The sequence below is a fragment of the Anolis sagrei genome, chromosome 11 (genome assembly GCF_037176765.1).
Source record: "Anolis sagrei isolate rAnoSag1 chromosome 11, rAnoSag1.mat, whole genome shotgun sequence".
Taxonomy (NCBI): Eukaryota; Metazoa; Chordata; class Lepidosauria; order Squamata; family Dactyloidae; genus Anolis; species Anolis sagrei.
The window spans coordinates 15,166,293-15,184,147 of NC_090031.1; the positions used below are offsets into that span (position 1 = coordinate 15,166,293).

Sequence of the window (17,855 nt, forward strand, 5' to 3'; positions counted from 1 at the left end):
AAAGAAGGGAAGAAAGAAAGTGAGAAGGAAAAGAGAAAGAAAAAGGAGGGAAGGAAAAGAAAGAAAAGGAAAAGGAAAAAAAGAAAAAGGGGAATGATCTGGGGGAAAGGAATAGAGAAAGAAGGGAAGAGAGAGGATGGGGTGAAAGAAGGGACGAAAGAGAGAAGACAGAGATGGGCCACAGTCCCAACTGTTTATTATTTCTTTACTATACTTCTACCCTGCTCTTCTCGCCCCAAAGGGGACTCAGAACCACTTACATATGCTAGCAAATATATTAAAATACAAAAAGAATATAGATTTATTATATTTTATATAATCTCTATTTTATATAGATTGATAATGCTTTGAAGGCATATTGCTATTGTTGTTGTTTCTAACCTGAGGAGTTGGTCAGTGGGGAAGCCGCAGGGTTACAGTCCAGGAAAGCCACGTTGCCCACAGCAACTGTCGGACCCTCTGCGTCATTCCCGTGGTGGTCCTCTGAGGCCAGGAGCTCAAGCTGGAGGGGGGAAGGAAGAGGGGATTCTGGGCCACCCCTTTGCAGTAGCCCAGAACTCCCAGATCTATGGATGTCGGAGAACTGCCTGCCTCTTGCAAGCTCTTCCAGAGAGTAGCATCCCAATGGCCTCGAATAGCATGGGGGCCTACCTGGAAGGGCCGGCTTCTGGCCCCGAGGGGAACCCGGGCCTCGTCCCAAACGGACGTCCCATTGCCCAAAGCGGACCAAACCCAGCGGCTGCTCCTCAAAGCCTCATCCACAACGGCGAGCGCCAGGAGCCCTGGGCCAAGAGGGACACACTTGAAAGCACCTTCAACCCTATTTCCCCAAAAGTAAGACCTAACAGGTAATTAAGATCTAGCATGATGTTGGTAATATAAACCTCATGCCAAGAATAAGGCCCAGTTAAGAGAAGCGTTAGAGTGATGCATCGAATACGTGCATTACAATGCATGATGGTGGACATATTGAACGATAAAATCACACACACACACACACACACACACATATGGAGCCCCTTGTGGCGCAATGGGTTAAACCACTGAGCTGCTAAACATATTAACCGAAAGGTCGCAGGTTTGAATCTGGGGAGCGGGGTGAGCTTCTGCTGTCAGCCCCAGCTTCTGCCAACCTAGCAATTCGAAAACATGCAAATTTGCGTAGATCAATAGGTAAGGGCGCTCCATGCAGTCATGATGGCCACATGACCTTGGAGGTGTCTATGGACAATGCCGGCTCGTCAGTTTAGAAATGGAGATGAGCACCAACCCCCACAACTGGACTTAAGTCAGGGTAATACCTTTACCATATATACACACACACACAAAATTCAAACATAAATAAGTAATAACATGGACATAATGTTATGACAATGTTCCAGAAGACGTCATTATATGAATTCAAACAGCCAAAACTATATTCCCCCACCCCCTACACGAAACATCACCCAAATGGTTCAGAGACTGGATTGGCCAACTGCTTCCAAGTGGAAACATTTGATGTCCAGCTCAGGAGGGGAGTTAGACGGAGCAGCCGCAGAGGCAGTACCTCGATGTCCAGTGGTGTAGTCCAGCTGCAGGGTGCAGGCCAAACCGGAGGGGCCCAGGGTCGGAGTGGCCGCTCTTGCCATGGACAGCATCTGCCCTGGACCTTCAGAAGAGAGGGCCAGGACGCGGCCTGCAGAGGGAGAGGGATCACTTCCTGCAACCCTGCGGGGCCTTCCTGCTGCCTTGCTTCCCCCTCCATTTCCTGGGACCCTCCAAGTCCCCTCCACACACTTCCTGAACCATCCCCTTTGACCTGGGCCTTGCCTTGACTGCTGATGTTTTGGAGCATCCACTGCAGCCGTCCCACACTGAGATCCCTCCAGCCACCGCTGCCCTCGTTCAAAGATCTGGCCCCTGCAGAGAGAAGGAGAGAGGAAGCTGATCCCCAGGCTCCTTTTGTAAAACGCCGTGTGTCCAAAGGGAGACCCTAAACCAGGGGTCCCCAAAACAGGACCCTTTACCCTTCAAGGCCATTTGTTGTAATTCAGCCTTTGATTGTGCCTACACCTGATCTCTCTGGAGATTCTAGGCCTGCAAGTCATTCTGATGACACTGAGGATCCTGGGTCTGCAAGTCAGCAGAGGAGCCAGAAAGACATTTTAAGTCCTGAAAAGGAGCGGTCTGTGTCTGAAGGCCGCATTCCTGAAAGGCAGTTTGCTCGGGAAGCAAGGACAGGAACCAATCTCAGCTCAGAGGATGAAAATGAAAGTCCAGATGGACAGACTAATGAGCAGTTAGATAGGAGTTTGTTAACATAGCAGTTTTGTTAACATAGAGCTTCTCATGAGAGTGTTGACGATCACGATGAATAATAATAATAATAATAATAATAATAATAATAATAATAATAATAATAAATTAGCGAAGAAGTCCTTATCAGTGGGTTGTGCGTTTTCTAGGCTGGTGAGGGCCATGGAGGGAGCAAGCTTGTTTTCTGTTGACCTGCAGACTAGGCCGCAATGGAACAATAGCTTCAAACTACAGGAAAGAAAGGAGATTCCACCTGAACATTTAGGAAGAACTTCCTAACTGTGAGAGAGAGCTGTTCAAAACACCTGGAATGCCAAAGTTTGTCCTTGCTTGATCTAGACACTACACTCCTTTGGATGCAGCCCAAAATCCCATTGGCTTTTCTAGCTGCTGCATCACACTGTTGGCTTATGTTCTTTCTTGTCCATGAAGACTCCAAGATCTTTTTTCGCATGGGCTGTTGTCCAGCCAGGCGTCACCCGTTCTGTATCTTTGCATTTCATTTTTTTCTGCCTAAGTACTGTATCTCACATTTGTCCTTTTGTTAGTTTTGGCCAATCATCTCTCCAATCTGTTAAGGTTCTTTTGCATCCTGATCCTGTCCTCTGAGGTATTAGCTCCCCCTCCTAATTTGGTCCCATCTGCAAACTTGATAAGCACGGCCTCGAAACCTTCATCCAAGTCATTAATAAAGATATTGAACAATACTGAGCCCAGGACCGAAGCCTCTTTATGGCACTCCGCTAGTCACTCCTTTCCAGGATGAAAAGGAACCATTGATGAGCACCCTTTGGGTTCAGTTGCCTAACAATTACAGATCCACCTAACAGTAGCATTACCTAGCCCACATTTGACTAGTTTGCTTGCAAGGTCATGGGAGGCTTTGTCGAAGGCCTTACTGAAATTAAGATATGCTACAGCCACAGCATTCTCTGCATCTACCAAACTTGTAACTATCAAAAAAAGGGTTTGAGGACCCCTGCCCTAAACAAAGTGAACCATAAGCCAAGCGGGAAGAAAAAGGGTATCTCTCTGACTCCCCAGCCCCACTCACCGCACTCCTGTTCATCAGAGCCATCCTGGCAGTCAGCCTTAAAGTCACAGACCAGTTCCACGCCAATGCACCCCTTGTTATCCCAGCAGGCAAACTGGTCCTGGGCACAGAAGGAAGCAGGAGGCTCCGGCTCAAAGGGAGTGGAAAGGTTGCCTGGAAGGGAAGAGAAAGATGGCGGCACAGGAAGCAAACAGGAACCTGATTCTCTGAGTTCAAAAGGGTCAGCCAATGTGTGCGGGTCACTATTGCATAGGGACAATTGGTTCATTCCCCATTAGGTGGTTAGGAATTGTGGGAGTTGAAGTCCAAAATACCTGGAGAGCCCAAGTTTGCCCATACTTGCTTTAACACGAAAACCCTGTGAATTTTAACCTGCGTTTTACCTGTGTGTATCTTGTGATACATTGTGTTTTATCTCATTGTTTAACCATGTTGGACTCCACCTCGAGCTGAAGGAGAGGCAGGTAATAAATAGAAGCGTTGTTGTTGATCGTTATAATCTGTGTTTTGGTGAATGTTTTTATAATAATATGTTCTGATCTATGGATTTTATTGCATGCATCAACACTGATGTACCGTATATACTCGAGTATAAGCCGAGGCACCTAATTTTACCACAAAAAACATATTGACTCAAGTATAAGCTGAGGGTGGGAAATGCAGCAGCTACTGGTAAAATTCAAAATAAAAATAGATACCAATAAAATTACATTAATTTAGGCAAAAGGAGGTGAAATGTTTTTTTAATATTTACATAAAACTGTAATTTGAGATAAGACTGCCCAACTCTGATTAAATCATTACATATCTATGTAATGTACTTACATATCCTTCCAACAATAATAAAGAGAGTAAAATAATAAATATAATAATAATAATAATAATAATAATAATAATAAAGTAAAATAATGGAAATGCAATAACAGTAATAATAGAGTAGAATAATAAATGCAATAATAATAAAGTAAAGTAATAAATGTAATAATAATCATAAATAGTGTAAAATAATAAATGTAGTAGTAATAATAATAATAATAATAGGGTAAAATACTGTAAATGTAATAATAATAAAGAGAGTAAAATAATACATGAAATAAAAATAATACTATTAACAGAGTAAAATAATAAATAACCTTGACTCGAGTATAAGCCAAGGGAAGCTTTTTCAGCCTAAAAAAGGGGCTGAAAAACTAGGCTTATACTCGAGTATATACAGTATTTTGACCTTGTACCCCACTTCATGCCATCAGGAGAGACAGGTAACAAAAATGTATTATGATTATTGCACAAGCCCAAGGCCATAACAAAAAAAGCACACACACACACAATAGTACCCTCAGAGCAACAGGCATCAGGGATACCAAACAGAGGACAATATTATGCTCCCACAAAGAGCAAAACAAATAAGCATTAACAAATAAATAACTTAGGAGAGGGCCCACTTGACTCTTTGAGTATCATTATTATTATTGGGTTGCTGGGCTCTATGCTCACATTCTAGTAGCATTTTCTCCTGACATTTCACCTGCATCTATGGCAGGCATTCTCAGAGGTTGTGAGGTCTGTTGGAAATGAGGCAGTGGGGTTTATATATCTGTGAAATACATAATAATAATAATAATAATAATAATAATAATAATAATAATAATTCCTATATTCTTAAGTTATGCATGCTGGGGAATTTGTAGGTCTCCCCAGGTCTGAACTTTAAAGGTGCTTTCCAAGATATTGCTGTTCCTTTAAACTTCAGACTAACCCCGGAGATGAAGTAGCAGGGCTCCTGAGGCTTCCCCTCAGGCCTCCTCTCTTTCTAATAATAATAGTAATAATAGTAATAATAATAACAACAACAACAACTCACTGTTTTGCTCCAGGCAACCAGGAGACAGGATGAGGTCATCCAAAGCGATACTCCCCTTGTCCCCTATCCCAAGGGCTCCTTCAATGACAATCTGGATAAGGAAAAGGAACCCTAGAGTCTCAGCAGTCCAAATGAATGTATTACCTAAAATGCACCTTTGGTTTCAAACATGACCCACTTTAATGAACAACCTCCCATTTAAACAACCTCCCATTTAAGCAAAAAAAACCCCAAACAACACCCCAAAAAACCCCAAACAACACCCCAAAAAAACCCCAAACCCCAAACAAAAAAACCCCAAACAACCCCAAACAACAACCCTGACAATCTTCATCTAGCAAAGGAAGAGAGTTAAGGTACGACACAATAATTCTTCCCCTGAAATTCCCTGCACCGTCGAAGGCTTTCATGGCGGGAATCACTCAGTTCTTGTGGGTTTTTTCGGGCTATATGGCCATGTTCTAGAGACATTTCTCCTGACGTTTCGCCTGCATCTATGGCAAGCATCCTCTACCTCTGAGGATGCTTGCCATAGATGCAGGCAAAACGTCAGGAGAAATGTCTCTAGAACATGGCCATATAGCCCGAAAAAACCCACAAGAACTGAGAGATTCCCTGCACCACTTGGGTCTCTCCAATTTGAGAATTGACATTGATACAGGTGAGTTTTTTTTTATCTCTGGCTACCAGTTTTTTTAAAAAACTCTAAAATCAGGACAGTAAATAAAGAGGAATGCTTAAAAAAGTGGGGGAATTCCAGACAAGAATCAATCAGGACCAGCTAACACCTCCTAAAAAAGGATTCCCCCAGGCAGAGAGCAGCCAGGCTTTGAAGCTGCAAGGCTACACAATGCTAATCAAGGTGGCCAGTTACAACATTCACACTGGCCTCAAGCAGACAAGAGTTCTTTATCCCACCCTGGACATTCCACAGATATATAAACTCCACTTTCCTAATTTCCAACAGAGCTCAACCTCTGAGGATGCCTGCCATAAATGTGGGCGAAGTGTCAGGAGAGAATACTTCTGGAACATAGCCAGACAGCATAGAAAACTCACAGCAACCCATGATAGATGTAGTCACTTGAGGGATTGGGCTGGATGGCCCTTGTGGTCTTCAGTCTCTTTCAACACTAGGATTGTATTTATCTATCCATCCTTCTATATCTATATGTATCTCTTCCATTTCTATATTATATATTAATTATATGAATCAGTGAGTTAAACCACTGAGCGGCTGAGCTTGTTGACCGAAAGGTCGCAGGTTTGAATCCGGGGAGCGGGGGGAGCTTCTGCTGTCAGCCCCAGCTTCTGCCAACCTAGCAGTTTGAAAACATGCAAATGTGAGTAGATTAATAGGTACCGCTCCAGCGGGAAGGTAAGGGCACTCCATGTCATGCCGGCCACATGATCTTGGAGGTGTCTACGGACAATGCCAGCTCTTTTGCTTAGAAATGGAAATGAGCACCAACACCCAGAGTTGGACACAACTGAACTTAATGTCAGGGGAAAACCTTTACCTTTACCTATATTATATATTATTATATGTTATCTAACATAAATTTATCTAACACATTTATATAAATCAAAATTAATATATAAAAGTATCTGTGTTTGTATGTGTTTTCCAAGATTGCTCCTGCATCCAGAGAGCACTGCAAATCCCACCAAGAACAAATCTGAACCATCTCAAAATACTGGCAAAGTTTGGGGAAGCTTTGTAGTACACCTACATAGTCCAAAGGCCCATGGGGTATGATCCGCCTGTTTGAGAGGATGGTGTCGGCCATCTTGTCTTGCCCAAGAGCGCCCCCCAAAGCCTCTGCCCCTTCTTTTCCCCTCTTCAGCCCAGTCTCCCTTAGACCCTGGGAGCCCCCCCCCCCATTTCCTTCCTCACCTGGAACTTCTCTTCCACATTGAAGGCCACTTTCTCCCGGAACCAGAAGTCACCCAGATCCCCAGTGCGGCTCTGGACGAGCTCCATCTTCTTCTCCGTCCGGTAATAGACATTAAGACTGTTGGTGCCAGAGCCGTGAAGATAGAGGTAGAGCACCAGCTGGAAGGAGGAAGGATCAAAGGAGATGCTCAAGAGGAGGAGGAGTATCTGGACTTGTATTTAGAGAGATGGAGGGGATCCCAGACGCCATGCTTCCATCTTCTTTTCACCTCTGCTTCCCAGATCTACGGGACTCAAGGTGTCCTGAGGTCATGTCACAAAAATTTAATGTGCAAATTTGAGAAATGTGAATTTAATATGATGTGTGGGAATGAATGGAAGAGTGGAAGTTGTATGAGTGGAGTTAATAATTTTGGAGACACCAGTATAATATTAAGGCCTGCAATGACTAACTACCTGCTTGCTGGACTGTAATGAAAAGTTGCTAATAAAAACTGAAAAGCAAACTCTGATAAGAACTGGGACAGTGATAACAGAAATGTTTACAACATTCCTTATGTTAAGAAAGAAGTCAACACAAGCCTCGTGTTTGTACTCTCTCACACTGGAAATGGCAATAAAAAGAATCTATGCTTCAAAGTTATTGAAAAGTCATTCATGCCAGTCACTTCTTTTCTGGATTTAATATTTTATAACCCCTTTGTTTGCAAAGGAAGCATCAAGAGGCCTCTCTCTCTTATACAATGACATGAGAGCTGGCATCAAGGGCTCTTCTACCAAAGTCTTTTGCCTATCTGTGCTTTTATACTGAGTTACAAAGAGCAACACTAACAGAGATACAAAGAGCAACACTAACAGAGATACAAAGAGCAACACTAACATCCTCTTATGTCTTTCCTCTCCTGTTTCCTCCCATAAGCTCACACAAAGCACTCTGCTATAACAATATATTTCTATAGGGAGGGGCAAGGATAGTCTGAGGGGTGCATTGACCTTCTTGCGAGGCCCACCAGACCCTCCTTTTCTAAGACCGAAGTGCTATCACTCACATAGCAGGGCTCTGTCTCCGACATGGCCAGAGTTGGGCTGAGCAACCAGGCACTCCTCTGCTTTTGGCCTAGGTCCCCATGATCGATGTAGACAAAATACCCTGGAAGGGATCAAATAGGAAAGTGAGTAGGAGGGAATTGTGGAGTTGGAAGGGACCCCAAAGGCCATCCAGTCCAACCTTCCTCTGCCAGGAAGGAAGCCATCCAAGATGGCTATCCAGCCATAGATCAAAGACAGAGATATGATAGATATGATTGAGAGGGGGATATCGTATGAGGGTTGAATGAAAAGTAATGCCTCCACCTTCATAACTCCTCAACAGATGGCATCCTGGTATGCGGCAGGTACTGGCTTGTTCAGTAGACTCTACAGTTCCATTTTGGCAGGAAGCCTTAGCATTGAACAGTTGTGTTGTTAAAGTGCGACTTAAGCAACGTGCAGTCATTGAATTCTTGACAGCAGGTGTCACCCCAAAGGAGATTCATCAGAAAATGCAAGCTGTTTATGGTGATTGTGTTGATGTAAGTACTGTGCGTCGTTGGGTGAGTAGGTTTAAAGAGGTTGAAGTGACACCTTCTGCTGTCAAGAATTCAATGATTGCACGTTGCTTAAGTCGCATTGACCGACTGTCTGTGCAGGGTTCCATACTTCGCACTTTAACAACACAACCGTTCAACGCTAAGGCTTCCTGCCAAAATGGAATTGTAGATGAGAGTCTACTGAACAAGCCAGTACCTGCTGCATACCAGTATTGCCATCTGTTGAGGAGTTACGAAGGTGGAGGCATTACTTTTCATTCAACCTTCGTATTTCTTTAATTCTAAGATGGATCTTTACTTTAGTTGAACACCTCTAAAAATGGGGTGCATCTCAGAATCACAAGTGCACCTGATATAGCTTTCTTGTTGGTACTGATATTACTGGGCATCTTTAATGGCATCTTTCAATTAGCCCCCTGGTGGCACAGAAACCACTGAGCCGCTGAACTTGTTGACCGAAAGGTCAGCGGTTTGATTCCAAAGAGCAGGATGAGCTCCCGGTGTTAGACCTAGCTTCTGCAAAACGAACAGTTCGAAAACATGCAAATATGAGTAGATCAATAGGTACCGCTTCAGTGGGAAGGGAACAGCACTCCATTCAGTTATGCTAGCCACATGACCTAGGAGGTGTCTATGGACAATGCCGGCTCTTCAGCTTAGAAACGGAGATGAGCACCAACCCCAAGAGTTGGACTTGATTAGACATAATGTCAGGGAAATCCTTTACCATATGCATGAAATCCTGATGCTGCAGCCCTCAACATATACATATGGCAGGGGGTTGGACTAGATGGCCCGTGTAGTCTCTTCCAACTCTATGATTTGATGATATATTTAGTAAATATCTCACAGTGGCCTCACCGTGGAGCCAGGTAAAGACACAAGACTCAGCTCTCAGCCAGTTATCTCACCAGGTAAACATTCAAAACTAAATAGTGTGCCTCCCTTCTCCACTCCTGGTCTGAAAAGGCATGGTCTGGAATCAGCATGTTGGGACTAGACCTGTTTGTTTTGACCGACTTTCCAAGGGAAAGGAGACCCCTTCCCCCCAAAAAGGTATTCTATCCTGCCCCCATTGACCCAAAGTCACCTTCCGGGCTATTGGTGCTGTGATCCCGCAAAGGAGACGTGGAGGTAACATGGAGACTGCTGTTCCTCGTCCACGAAAAGCCTTGGTCCAGCTCTGTGCTCCAATGACCCCAGTCCTCTTCGAAGCGGCAGATGCTGAAGGAAGCTGCACAAAGGGAAAGGAGCCGTGAAGCAAGGAGAGTCCGCATTTCTGGGCCAGGCAAGGCTACATCCCCCGAGAGGTCCTTCCGCCAAGAGGAAAGTGCGCACAGATGCTCACCACAAACCGCGGGGTCTTCATCGTCACCCTCGAGGCAGTCCTCCGTCCCATCACAAAAGCGATCCGCAGCAAGACAGGTGCTGTTGCCACACAGAAGCTCATCTGGACCACAGCTGGGAGGGTGTGACCCGAGCTCTAGGGGATAAAGAAGGGATCCCAAAGGGAACATTCGAGACACAGCAGCCACCCCTTTCTTGATTGACATGCCGCCCTTCTCCCTGAGACGGGTGGATGGAATACAGGCCCTCCCTGAGGTACAAACATCCAACTTACAAACATAGTTAAGAACAGGGCTGAAACAACAGAAAGTGAGAGAATCTGCCCCTGGGATTCTGGGGTTCTTCCTCATGCAGATAAACAGCTTCACTCTCACAGAGACTCCTCTCACAACAAACATACTGTATGCTTTTTACATACAGCCACCTTCACACACAAGGCCTTTAACCTGGGGATTCTTTAACCGAAGCTTCTCACACCAGGCCTTCTCACATTCTCACATTCTGTCTTCTTATAGACTAAGGCCTACTGCACACTGTGAAGCATTCTCTCACTGACTGAGGCCTACCTCACACGGTGAGGCCTTCTCACAGACTGAGACATTTCTCCCACTGAGGTTTACCTCAGACTGATGGCTACTAAGCTACAGACACACCTGCTTATATAGAAACTAGCCGTCCCCTGCCACACGTAGCTGTGGCCCAATCTGTGTATATGTGTTTTGTGAATGTATATGTGTGTATGTATATGTGTGTATGTGTGCCTTTGCGTGTATGTGTATATACACACACACACACACACACACACACACACACACACACACACACATATATATATATATATATATATATATATATATATGTGGCTTTATGTAAAATGCGTTGTAATGTAATTTTAAAGCATCTTCTGTGTTTTTCAATGTTTTTATGAGTAACTAGCCATCTCTGCCACGCGTTGCTGTGGCCCAGTCTGTGTATATGTTTTGTGTATGTGTATATACATATATATCTGTATATGTGTGTGTCTATATTTGTGTGTTTGTGTATATATGTGATTCTGTGCATGCATTGTAATGTATTTTTTGTTTTTTGGCTTTTTAAGTATCTTCTGCTGTGTTTTTCAGGGTTTTTATGAGTGATGGTCATTCATTGGCCTGATAGGTGTCTTGTGTCCAAGTTTGGTGTCAAATCATCCAGTGGTTTTTGAGTTATGTTAATCCCACAAACAAACATTGCATTTTTATTTATACAGATTAATATTTTTCTGAGTCATTGCATCTATTTAACTCCTTGAGTGCTTGACCTACATTCTGTAATTTAAAAAACTAATTAATTTTTAATATTTCTGACAAACTGCTCCTGGAAGAGTTATTATCGTGGAGTAAAAGTGTCTCCATTGAAGCTTTAGCACCAATCCTTGTTTCCATAACAAGCCAAAATGCTCAAAATCCCATTCTCACAGGGACAAAAAGTAAGGTGATACCTTCTGACAGAAAAGGAAACACCACCCTTTCCTATGTTATAAAAAACTTTGAAAATATGTACTTTTAGCTGGAGTTGCACTTTAAAAAAGCTACGTGTTCTGACACACAAATTTAACTTAAGAACAAACCGACAGAACTGTCAGAAATACTAAAAATTAACTGGGCATTTTTTATTACCAAAGTGTGAGTCAAGCACTGAAAGAGTTAGTAGGCCGAAGCTCATTAGAGTCAGTGGACCAAAGTTAGTGTCATCCTGAGGAGTGTGAGGTACACCTCTGTGTGAGAAAAGCCTCGTGTTGGAAAGCTCTAGTGTGAAGGCAGCTGTGTGTAAAGCTACTGTGTATTTCTTTATTTGTGTTATGGAAACCTTGTTGTTGTAAATAGTGCAACCTTTTTACTACGAAGAAAAGCCTCCTATGGAAGAGATAACACTGGTCTGTGTGTTTTTGTTCTTTTTGTCACATTGGGCTACTAGTGTTGGGTCACGCGGCTGCTGATAAGCTACTTTGCTGTACATTTATGAGGAGGGTCTTTTGTTAATAAGCCCACTCGCCCAACAAGAATCTCTCTTGGTAGTAACTTGGGTACTTCCTGTATAGCTGGACACTGATCAAGCTAACTGGACACCTTGATCGAAAGGGAGGGGAAGGTAGTGTGTCAATGGGAAGGAGCGAGAGAAGCTGGGCTGGGATCCCAGTGTCATTACTGGGGAGGCCGCAGTTCCGGAACTCCAGGTCGTCGAGTGCCACTTGCACCGATGTGGAGAAGTCCTGGGTGGCGGAGAAGATGAGCTGCAGAGGGAGAGGAGAGCAACACGTGAGCCTCTGATGGTCATACTTCCCTTCTGGGACTTGCAGGGCTCCAGTTTCTCCAAAGTCCTAAACATACCCAAAGGCTATATAATCCCACCACTAAGGTGGGCATCCTGCTTCTATGTGAGCTTCCCTCCCAATGGAGTAGAGCCCAACACATCCACAAGCAGCCCTTTAGCCTCAGAACTAATAAGAAGTCCATACGGAAACCAGGAAGTTTCCCTTTCGGTGGCTCAGTTTAGAACCTCACAGAACAAAGTAGGTTAGTTTGTTCCTATCCGACTTGTCATCGAGCCACTCCTTTGGGCTTCACACAAATGTACCATTTGCCAAAGTAAGACGATCCTGTGCTTTTCTCTTATTATTATTTGTATTATTAGACTATCATTTATCATTATCATTATTAATTAGTAGTAGTTTAATAATAATAATAATAATAATAATAATAATAATAACAACAACAACAAGCTATATAAATAAAAATATAATGTTCGTTTGTGGGATTAACATAACTCAAAAAACACCGGACGAATTGACACCACATTTGGACACTAAATCCCTAACAGACCAACGAGTGACCATCAGTCATAACTCCCCCCCCCCCCAAAAAAAAACAACAGTGGATTTAAAAACCCAAATAAGCTAAATGACGATACAGAAAAAAGGGAAGGAAGATGGAGGGAAGGAGGGAAGGAGAGAGAGAGAGAGAGAGAGAAAGAAAGAAAGAAAGAAAGAAAGAAAGAGAAGGAAGCATGGAAGCAAAGAGTGAAGGAGAGAACGAAAGAAAGGAAAAAGGAGAGAAAGAGGAAGGAAAAGAAAAAAGGGAGAAGGAAAGAAAAAAGGAAAGGAAGGTAAGAGGGAGCGAAGGAAGGAGGAAAAGAAGGAGAAAAAGAGGAAGGGAAGAAAAGAAGGAAAGAGAAAAGGAAGCATGGAAGCAAAAAGTGAAGGAAGGAAGGAAGGAAGGAAAGAGGCAGAGAAAGAAGAAAGGAGAGAAAGTGGAAGGTAAAAGTGGGGAAGGAGAGAAGGAAAGAAAAAAGGAAAGGAAGAAAAGAGGGAGTGAGGGAAGGAGGGGGAAGGAGAAAAAGAGGGAGGAAAGGAAAGGAGGAAAGATAGAAGGAAGCATGGAAGCAAAAAGTGAAGGAAGGAAGGAAAGAGGTAGAGAAGGAAGAAAGGAGAGAAAGGGGAAGGGAAAAGGGGGGAAGGAGAGAAGGAAAGAAAAAAGGAAAGGAAGGAAAGAGGGAGTGAAGAAAGGAGGGAAAGGAGAAAAAGAGGGAGGGAAGGAAAGGAGGAAAGAGAGAAGGGAGCATGGAAGCAAAAAGTGAAGGAAGGAAGGAAGGAAGGAAGGAAGGAAGGAAGGAAAGAGGTAGAGAAGTAAGAAAGGAGAGAAAGGAGAAGGAAAAGAAAAAAGGGGGGAAGGAAAGAAAGAGGTAGCAAAGAAAGGAAGGAGAGAAGGAAAGAAAAAAAGGAAAGGAAGGAAAGAGGGAGTGAAGGAAGGAGGGAAAGAAGGAGAGAAAGTGGGGGGGAAGGTTGGCCACAGCAATGCGTGGTGGGTACAGCTAGTAATAATAATAATAATAATAATAATAAGAAGAAGAAGAAGAAGAAGAAGAAGAAGAAGAAGACGAAGAATATTTGGGGTGCACACGAAAGCAGTCCTTAACTGATCAGGATCTTTGGGTCAAAGTTCAGCTTGGACTCTGTACTGAAAGGCGCTGAGACAGACAATGAATGGGAGGGAGGGCCTGGGTACCATCCCAGCCAGGTACCTGGAAGGCCCCTTGGATCCGCCCGGTGAAAGCCACCAGCTCCCGCCAAGGAGAGGTGCTGCTTGGGAGGAGGCTGTGCCAGAGGGTCACGGTGTTGTTTCCAGCGCTCAGCTCCAAGGCCAGTGGGGGACGGTGACTCTGGTTGAACCCTGCATTTGAGAGAGACACCATGCAATGACACACTGGTCCAGAGGCAAGCTCCTCCCCCAGGGCTGTCTTCAGGAACAGTGCTCACCTGCTCCCGAGAGGTGAAACCAGGCATGGAGCTCGCAGGCGGCAGAGGCCTCTCTCATGAAGGGGGAACGCAGGCGGGCCGTGGCCGAGGGCTTCACCTGTTGCTTAGTGGGGGCCAAGTACCAGCCTGCAGGTATCACAGGGAAGAACTGTAGAACTGGAAGGGCCTCTAAAGGGGGGCTGCCAGTACAGTCCCCTCCTGCCAGGCAGGACACCACCCGATCCTGCCCAACAGATGGCCCTCCGCAGCCTGTCACAGAATCAAAGATGGCCATCTAGTCATAGACAGATGGACATAGGAATGATAAGATTGAGAGAGAGAGATAATATATAAGACTACATATGTGTGTGTCTGCGTGTGTATATATATATATATGAATGATAGATCTATCATAAAATCCTAGAATTGGAATGAATGATAGATCTATCTAAAATCCTAGAATTGGAATAATAATAATAATAATAATAATAATAATAATAATAATAATATTTGGGGTGCACACGAAAGCAGTCCTTAACTGATCAGGATATTTGGGTCAAAATCCAGCTTGGACTCTGTACTGAAAGGCGCTGAGACAGACAATGAAGGGCCAAGGGCCATCCAGTCCAACCCCCTTCTGCCAGGCAAGACACCACCCAATCCCTCCCTACAGATGGCCCTCAACTCTCTCATAAAATCACAGGTAGCTATTTAGCCATAGACAGATGGACATAGAAAGGATAGAGATGATCGACTATATATAGATATGTGTGTGTGTATATATATGATAGATATATCATATAATCCTGGAGTTGGAATGGACCCCAAGGGCCATCCAGTCCAACCCCCTTCTGCCAGGCAGGACACCATCTGATCCCTCCCTACAGATGGACCTCAAGTCTGTCATAGAATCACAGGTGGCAATTTAGCTATAGACAGATAGACATAGATATAACAGAGATGAGATGATTGACTATATATAGATATATATGTGTGTGTGTGAGATAGATATATCATAGAATCCTAGAGTTGGAATGGACTCCATCCAGTCCACCCCCCTTCTGCCAAGCAGGACACTATCTAGTCCCTCAGGACAGATGGACCTCAAGCCTGTCATAGAATCATAGATGGACATCTAACCATAAGCAGATAGGCATAGATATGATATGACTCTGAGAGAGACTGAGAGAGAGATGATAGACTATATGTGTGTGTGTGTATGACAGATATATCACAGAATCCTAGAATTGAAAGGGACTCCAAGGCTCACCCAGTCCAGTCCCCTTGTGCCATATTTGGTTCTAAGATTTCGAGGGCTCTGACCAAAACAGAAGGCATGCTCTGCCCTCCGAGTCTTAAGGACTCCAGCAGTAATTTCTCTTATAGTGATTCTCTGCCCAGAAAGGCCCTCCTTCCTTCAATTGCTCCGAGTGACCCCCTCCCCAGGAAAGAAGGAAGGTAGGAAAGAAGTAAGGGAGGAAGGCTCCTTACCCAGATCAGTGCCCCGTGTATGATCGAAGGGGGGCTCCTGATCCCCATCGGAGAGGCTGGCCTGGACTGGGACCCACCGGAAGGCGGAGGGGCTGATATCCTCCCAGCCACAGAGGCTGCCTTCAAAATCGCAAGTGAAGGGCCTCCCTAGGGCCACTGACTCTTTCTGGAAACCTGCGAGAAAACAGTCATTCGCCCAATTCAGGAAGAAGGGATGGTACAAAAAAGGATGGAGTATCGGCAACTCCCCTTCAACCTCATTCCATTTCTGTAAAATGGCTTCACTGCATGAATTATAACCACTTAAATAGGAAACATAGCTTACCACAGCTCCTATAACAACAATAGAATAATAATAATAATCATCATCATCATCATCTATATAAATAAAAATATAATGTTCGTTTGTGGAATTAACATAACTCAAAAACCACTAGACGAATTGACACCAAACTTGGACACAAGACACCTAACAACCCAATGTACGTCATTCACTAAAAAAATGATTTTGTCATTTGGGAGTTGTAGTTGCTGGGATTTATGGTTCACCTACAATGAACTCCACCACCACGAAACCCCTAAAGAAGGACAATTATATGTTGCATGTTCCAGGGTGGGCAAACCAGACAATCTTAACATCAACACTGACAAAGAAACAACAAGAAATACTGTTTACCCACAAGCATCAACACATTACATATATTAGAAACCAACCCTTTCTCATTACTTTATTTTCCAAATCACCAGACTGGGCCACAGCAACATGTGGCAAGGGACAGCTAGTGATAAAAATAAAAATATAATATAATATAATGAAAATAATTATAATGTAACAATATAATAATAACAACAACAACTTCTTTAATTTACTACCTGCCTCTCCTTTCGGATCTCGAGCTGGGGGGCACAACATAGTTAAAATACATCCATAAAAGCACATATTAAAACATAGTTTAAATGAAACATATTTTGAAGCATATATCTACATGGGACAAAAGTTAAAACACAATACACATAGAATCCAATAAGCCTGTAAAGTAGACCAGGGTGAGAACTTTCCTTGTAGCTCTACTTCTTCTTAGGCGGGACTTTTCCAAACCCAGATTATCAGCCAAAGGAAGAACACGGTGAAAGAACCACTCACCGCACTGGTTTTCATCAGAACAATCCCAGCAATCGCAGATGAAGTCGCACAGGTTTTGGCTGGCCGCCTTGCATCGATTGATGAAGTCTGCCTGGGCCCAAGACGGAGGTCCAGCGAGGACTGAAAGAAGCCCAGAGAGAGAGATCAGAAGGAACATCCTCCTAGATTTTTATTCTTGCCTTGGATAGAAAGCGTTTTTTCCTTTAATCATCCCAACAACCATCTATCTAGTTAAACTCACCAGGAAGTTCCTCCATGAGAACTGACCCTCTTAACAAGTGCATAGATGTCTATATCTATGCTAAAGTTAACCTCACTGGAAAGTACCTTCATGAGGACTAGCCCTCTTAACATATCCACCCACCCACCTGTCTATGAAAATAATAATAATATTAATAATAATAATAATTTATTTATATTCATCTATTTGTCTGTCTATTTATCTATCTAATTAAACTCACCAAGTTCCTCCATGAGGACTAGCCCTCTTAACAATATATATATCTTAAAGTTAAACTCATTGATAAGTTTCTCCCTGAGGATCAGCTCTATTAAAACAGGCACTATCTCTATCTATTTATCTATCTTTCTAGATATTCAAATTAGTCAGCATGTTACTCCATGAAGACTAGACCTCTTAACAACTGCATATATGTCTATGATAAAGTTAAACACACCAGCAAGTATCTCCATGAGGACTAGCCCTCTTAACATATCCTTCCATTTGTCTATCTATTAAGTTAAACTCATTGACAAGTTTCTCCATTTATTTATTTATTTACAACATTTATATGCCGCCCTTCTCACCCCAAAGGGGACTCAGAGCGGCTTACAAGTAAAAAGTAAATATAATATATTATATTATTATCAGAACACAATATTAATATTATATATTACATTG

At 43.4% G+C, this 17,855-nt stretch overlaps 1 protein-coding gene across 1 annotated transcript in view; it reads right to left on the minus strand.

The window, feature by feature from the left end:
* The window catches only part of MAMDC4 (MAM domain containing 4), a 32,432-nt gene extending 15,092 nt beyond the window's left edge, over positions 1–17,340 (minus strand). Inside the window, exons 1-15 of the mRNA XM_067471903.1 lie at positions 16,955–17,340; positions 15,811–15,984; positions 14,341–14,466; positions 14,106–14,254; positions 12,234–12,318; positions 10,048–10,182; positions 9,790–9,933; positions 8,160–8,260; positions 7,111–7,269; positions 5,214–5,304; positions 3,353–3,505; positions 1,813–1,902; positions 1,550–1,678; positions 652–782; positions 382–502 (exon numbers count right to left, since the gene is read on the minus strand). Of these exons, the coding sequence (XP_067328004.1) occupies positions 382–502; positions 652–782; positions 1,550–1,678; positions 1,813–1,902; positions 3,353–3,505; positions 5,214–5,304; positions 7,111–7,269; positions 8,160–8,260; positions 9,790–9,933; positions 10,048–10,182; positions 12,234–12,318; positions 14,106–14,254; positions 14,341–14,466; positions 15,811–15,984; positions 16,955–17,111 (1,945 nt within the window). The 5' untranslated portion in view covers positions 17,112–17,340. The remainder of the gene's footprint in view (positions 1–381; positions 503–651; positions 783–1,549; positions 1,679–1,812; positions 1,903–3,352; positions 3,506–5,213; positions 5,305–7,110; positions 7,270–8,159; positions 8,261–9,789; positions 9,934–10,047; positions 10,183–12,233; positions 12,319–14,105; positions 14,255–14,340; positions 14,467–15,810; positions 15,985–16,954) is intronic.
* Between the last annotated feature and the right edge of the window lie 515 nt (positions 17,341–17,855).